The following is a 5,663-nucleotide window of genomic DNA, read 5'->3' as shown; positions in this document are numbered from 1 at the left end:
GTCAGCGACATGGGCTTAACTCGGCGTCATGTAGCCTGATCCTGATAGGGATAAACACAGTTCGAGGCGCATAATCTCACATTTTTGACATTTCGATTTCGGAATCTCCATTCGCGTCGAAGCAGCGCTGACGGAGCTGAGCGAGAAGCGAGATTGGGCAACCGGTTTCAATCCGGTTCTCAAGTAGATACTGCATTCGTTGTCGAATCCGCTGCAATAATATCGGTCAAAGCCGAGTGACCCCCGGGCAGCACAGCCTTGGCACTGCCGCATTAGATACGCCAGGATCGCCCGGCCGACTTGACTTTCACAACGCGTCATTCTTTTACTCTTTCTTTTGATAAGTGCGCATGCCGGCAGGCACATCGCGCGCTTAGGAGGGTTACGGTTGCGCGCTCCCCCTCGCGGCGCGGGTCGGATGGGTTGCCTGCACACCAGGCGCTACTCGAGCTCTGAACGAACAGACAAGAGGTACGTACTGGTGCGAGTCTCGACTTGTTCGGATTCCCGAAACAAGCAGGGTGGAGGAGGAAGAAGAGGGCGTGTGTCAAATAAAAGAGTGGGTAGGTTTTAAACGTTTTATTTCATAACATGTAGAATAAAGTATAAATTAAAACAGAAAATAACGTTCCTAAATTTGTCAATTTTTAAGTTTGTAAATCGCTTTACACTCCTCTGTTCAAATGGTAAAATAAAACTGAATTTCAAAATTAATGGTCCATTAAGTTCATACAAAATTCATAGTTCATCTCAGTCGGTTTTAGAGTCCAATCATTTCTGGCATCTTACCTTTAAAATTCTATGGTTAGCTGATTTAAAATGGTTAGAACTGCACAAACATATTTATAATAAAATTATTAGGCTACAAAAGCAGAGGGAGCTCAAGCAATCTTCTCTGTTCATTCCTAAACTGAGCACCTTTACTAGATAAAGTTACCCATTTTAGGACTTCTTTTCTTTTACACATATACAAATACATTAATCGGGACTAAAATTCGAATTCATTATAATACTTCATAATATGGCAACTTTTACATCTTCGTGAAAAACACAGTATCCATTTACATTTTCATTCAGCATGGGGGTAGAAAAATGAGCTTCAATCATGCTACTCCGGACCCTTGATCTTTTATTCAACTGCTTGGTTGTATAACCAGCCAGTCAGTTTAAGCTCAAAATTAATTCTGAACGTTCTCTTGGAATGGCCAAGCAGCTTGTGAAGCGTCAAGCACATTAGCCTCGCAGTGGGAAACTACTCCGAATCAGCTGAAATTTCGTGTTCCTGGACGGTATGGGCTTTTTGTACTGCGGTCTGGTTTCTTGGTTTACTCATTCGCTCTCGCACTCACACACGCAAACGCACACACACTCACACACATTTACTCACTCACACTCATTCACAGCTGGGCCTGGGAACCTCTCCAGGAGGCGCCCGTGTTGAGCATGGCGTAGCTGGTGGAGTAGGCCACGCTGCCGTACAGCTCCGAGTGACTGCCGGGGGAGTGGTTGCCCTGCAGGAATCGATTCAGCTCCTCCTGCGTGTCGAAGATCATGACGGCAAACGGAGAGCCGGGCACGTGGTCGCCCGCCCACTTCACCTCGACGCGGTAGTCACCGGGCTCCGTGGGGTCGAACTTGCACAGGATGGTGCGGTCCTTCTGGCTTCCGCGCTGCATCTCCACGCGGAACGCTCCTGTGAGACAAAGACGCACGGCTGTCAGTAGTGTCTCTTTAGTGGGCCGAGATGGGCCTGTTCGAACAGCATGCGAGGCTCACCTTTCGGTCCACGGATGCGCACGGTGAGCTGGCCGGCCCCGGCACCGCGTGTGTCGCAGATGAACCTGGACTGGAAGGTGGCGAGCACGCCGTGCTCTACACCGGGGCCGTACACGCGGACCTTGCTCGCGTCCGGGGCGCCGTTGACGCGCAGGGTGTAGGGGCTGCCGGGCACATGCTCGCCTGCGGGGAAAAGCAAAGGTTAGGCCCGACGAAAATGGAGAGCGGAACAAGCAGGGTGTGGAGCAGTCTCAACTAGTCTCTCGTCACTCACCTCCGTACTTGACGGTGAGCGCGTGTCTGCCAGCCTCCTGGGGCTTGACGTTGAGGGTGAAGGTGCCGTCGCCGTGGTCGTACAGCTCGCAGTAGGCCACCTTGTGCGGCCCCGCGCAGTGCGCCGTCAGCTCCCCGGGGCCGGCGCGCCGTGTGTCGATGAAGGAGCGGATCTCCTTGCCGACGGTGCCGACCCGCAGCCCGTCCCCGGAGCACAGCACGCGCGACGCGTCCGCCACGGCCGTCACCTGCACCTTGAGCGGGCAGCCCTTGACCTGGCGGTCGGACCACATGACGTTGAGCAGGTACGAGCCGGCCGCGGCGGGCGTGTACGTGGCGCGGTAGACGCTGTTTCCCATGGGGTGCAGCTGCACGGGGACCTCCGTCTTCATGCCCGTGATTGACACCTCCGGGGAGCCTGTGGGGATAGAGCGGGTCGTGAGTAAGATAGATCAAGCACTTTGGAACTGCAGCGTCTCGAACTGATCGGTGCGATCTTCACCTGGTCCCGCTTGCGACCCGTCGATGGTGAACTCGGCCTCCTGGTGCGCCTTGGCCGCGGCCAGTCCGCGCCCAGTGAGCACCACCCTGACAGGGCCGGCCCCGGCGCCGCCCGCCTCGGCCACGCCAACCAGCGGCATCCTGGGCAGCGGCGCGCCTCCGTAGAACACGGTGAGCCTGTGCTCGCCCGGGCCGCGAGGCGTGAGCAGCAGCCGCTGGCGTGTGCCGCCCGCACCCGCCGACTCCACGGCCACGGGCACAGTCTGTCCGTTGGGCCCCACGCACTCGCCTGTCAGCTGGCCGGGGCCGGCATCCGCCAGGTCCAAGTTAATCTTCTTGGTGACGTGGGCGGCGAGCTCCAGGCGGCCGCGGGAGTCGCAGTGCGCCTCCCAGCCCCCGATGACGCGCACCTTCCGTGGGTCCACGACGCGCGGGTGGAAGGGCGAGCCGGAAACGTCCGTCCCGTCCCACACGACGCGCACGTCGTGGACACCCACTTCGTTCGGAGTGTAGGTCACCAGGAAGTCTCCGTCAGGGGTGCGCTCGACGCGGCAGTCCACCGCGTCTTCAGGGCCGTCTATCTGCACTTGAGGCTCGCCCATCAGCCCGGCACCGGACACCTGCGGGCAAATCAGCCAGACCGTCAGAGGAGAAACGGGCGCGAGTTGCAGGTCCTGAAATCTGAACAGAGGACCTACCTTGAAGGTCGCCTGGCTGCCGACGCGGCCGCTGGCCAGACCCTCCCCGTGCGCGCGCGCCACTCCGGCCTCCTCCACTGTGAATGTCACGGGAGAGCCGGGGATCTCTTCGCCGCCGTAGGTGATGTTGAAACGGTAGCTACCCGGCAGGCTGGGCACGAACTCGATGAGGTCACAGTCCTTGTCGTCGGGGCACGCGTTCACCTTGAGGGGGAGGTCCTGTCCCAGCGGACTTGTCACCATGACGTCCAGCTCCGCAAAGCCAGCCTGTTTGCGCTGGACTGAAGAGGGGTAAAACAGATTTACAATCACAGTCCGATTTAGGGGGTTGGAAATGTTGGGTAAACATGGGATGTACTCACGTTTGAAGGCGATTTTCTCGTTGACGGATACTGCGTGGGAAAGCGGCGTACCTCCTGCGGTACCCACAGCCTCCACCTTGACCTTGCTGGCATCAAACACCTGGCAGTGGTACGGAGAGCCACGCACGTCGCGCGAGCCGTGGAAGACCTCGATCTTGTAGAGGCCGGCGGAGGTGGCCGTGAACTCGGCGAGGAGGTTGCCGTCCTTCTGTTGGTAGCAGCGCACGGGCACGGCCGTGGAGTGCGGCCCGGTGATGACGACGTCGAACTCCTTGGCCGGGTGACCGAGTGTCTCGATGACGAAGGACGACACCCGGCCTGCGCGAGCCTGGTACAGCCCCAACCCCGTGGCCATCACGTCCTGGCCCACGGCCGGGTTCTGGACGGGCACCTCCAGCGGGCAGCCGGCGACGTGCATGCCGTTGTACTTGACGTCGATGCGGTGGGGTATGGCCAACTTCGGGTGGAAGACCACCTCGTACTGCCCTGAATGCAGTTCGCGGATCGAGTGCTTCACGTCGATGCCGGCCGCGCGCACCGAGACCGTGAGCGTGCCCGTGCCCGCGCCGCTCGTGTCGACCTTGAAGGTGGCGGCGCGGTGGCAGAAGGCGTCGCTCAGGTCCTGGACGCGCACCCGCTGCGGGTCGAACACCTGCACGTGCAGCGGCTGCTTGGTGAGCGGCTGCTGCTTGTGGTACACAGACACGGTGTGCAGGCCCACCTGCTGCGGCCGGTACTCGACGCGGATCAGCCCCGAGGGGAGCCGAGTTGCCGTGCAGGGAACTGCGGCACCGTCAGGACCTGCGGAGGGGATAGGAAAGGCATCAGCGACGTGCTAACGATGTGAAGTGATTTGCATTGGTCCAGCAGCCCAAGACTCACCGATGACCTCCATGTCAATGTGGCCCTCCAGGCCCTTGGGGTCGACATGGAAGTGGGCGGGCGCACCGCGGACGCTCTCCTTGACGCCCACCATCCTAGACTCGCGGCGCTGTGCCTGCATCGCGCGCATCTCCTTGGCGCCCAGCTCAAGCACCTCGCACCGGAACGGGCTCCCTGAGGACAGATAAGAGGTGAGACTTCAGTAACGCGACGCAAGCAGGACGCACTCCGGCCAATCCTTCGCCGGCATTGTCTTACCTGGGACGTCCTCCTCGTTGAACGAGATGTTGACGAAGTGAGGCGTCGGCTCGTGCGGCACGAAGGTGACGTCATACAAGCCGCGCGAGCACGCCACCACTTCCGCCTTCACCGTGCTGCGCTCCGTGCTCACGACCAGCTCGAGCGTGCCCTCGCCCGCCGAGCACGCGTCCACCGTGAACGTGGCGGGCTTGCCCACCTTGCACTGCCCGAGCCCCGTCACCTTGATCTTGTTGACGTCGTACACGTTGCAGGCGAAGGGGCTGCCGCGCACGGGCTCGCCGTCCAGCGCCACCGTCAGGCTGTGGCGGCCCACCTCCTCCGGGGTGAAGGTGGCCGTGAACTTGTTGTCGGGGCTCTGCGAGGTGGTGGAGGGCAGGGTGCGGCCGGAGGGCGCCAGGACGCTGATGGAGCACGTCCCGCCGCCCGGAGGTACGGCCCCGTTCCCGGCTTTCTGCGGGTCCACGGTGATGCTGGCGGGCCGGCCCAGGGCGCACGCCTTGAGCCCCGGGCCCGACACCAGCACCTGGCTCCAGTCCAGCACCTTGCACGTGAAAGGAGAACCTGGTCGAGAAGAGAAAGGCGCGGGGGTTAGCGGGCGTTAGACAGAGGGCAGCGCTGGCGGCTAGGGCGAGGCAACCGTACTCACCAGGAACGGGCTCCCCGTTGAACCGCACGCTGAGGCTGTGCGGCGCCGCCTCCTGGGGCTTGAAGTTGACTTTGAACTTGGCGTTGCCTTCAGACTGGACATAGTTGGGCACGTTGCAGCCGTTGACGGACACGATGATCTCCAAGTTCCCTGCACCCGCTTGACTGGCGTTGACTGTGGAGGGGCGGAGTTTAGTATATCTAATAGATTGCGCCATGCTGTAAATGCGAGTTAGCTTTCCTTCATTAGATACTCACTGCTGAA

At 60.1% G+C, this 5,663-nt stretch overlaps 1 protein-coding gene across 1 annotated transcript; it reads right to left on the bottom strand.

Moving 5' to 3' along the window:
- Nucleotides 1–564: 564 nt before the first annotated feature.
- Nucleotides 565–5,616, bottom strand: LOC127748619 (filamin-B-like). The gene is made up of 9 exons (XM_052276895.1): nucleotides 5,400–5,616; nucleotides 4,751–5,314; nucleotides 4,493–4,666; nucleotides 3,611–4,411; nucleotides 3,249–3,529; nucleotides 2,552–3,170; nucleotides 2,051–2,467; nucleotides 1,777–1,959; nucleotides 565–1,693 (listed from the first exon to the last, which is right to left on the bottom strand). Exons 1-9 carry the CDS (start codon nucleotides 5,614–5,616, stop codon nucleotides 1,398–1,400), a joined length of 3,552 nt encoding a protein of 1,183 aa, XP_052132855.1. The 3' UTR covers nucleotides 565–1,397.
- Between the last annotated feature and the right edge of the window lie 47 nt (nucleotides 5,617–5,663).

The sequence above is a fragment of the Frankliniella occidentalis genome, unplaced genomic scaffold (genome assembly GCF_000697945.3).
Source record: "Frankliniella occidentalis isolate FOCC.00 unplaced genomic scaffold, Focc_3.1 Scaffold4887, whole genome shotgun sequence".
Taxonomy (NCBI): Eukaryota; Metazoa; Arthropoda; class Insecta; order Thysanoptera; family Thripidae; genus Frankliniella; species Frankliniella occidentalis.
The sequence above is the reverse complement of the archived record's forward strand: the minus strand, read 5'-3'. Positions and strand labels throughout refer to the sequence as shown.

Bases quoted from the DNA above. Each gene is read 5' to 3' on its own strand.
- LOC127748619 (XM_052276895.1), bottom strand. From the start codon at position 5,616: ATGGCGCAATCTATTAGATATACTAAACTCCGCCCCTCCACAGTCAAC. The intron at 4,412-4,492 runs GTGAGTCTTGGG...TCCCCTCCGCAG, and splicing joins CATTGACATGGAGGTCATCG to GTCCTGACGGTGCCGCAGTT. The intron at 1,694-1,776 runs GTGAGCCTCGCA...TTTGTCTCACAG, and splicing joins GCGCATCCGTGGACCGAAAG to GAGCGTTCCGCGTGGAGATG.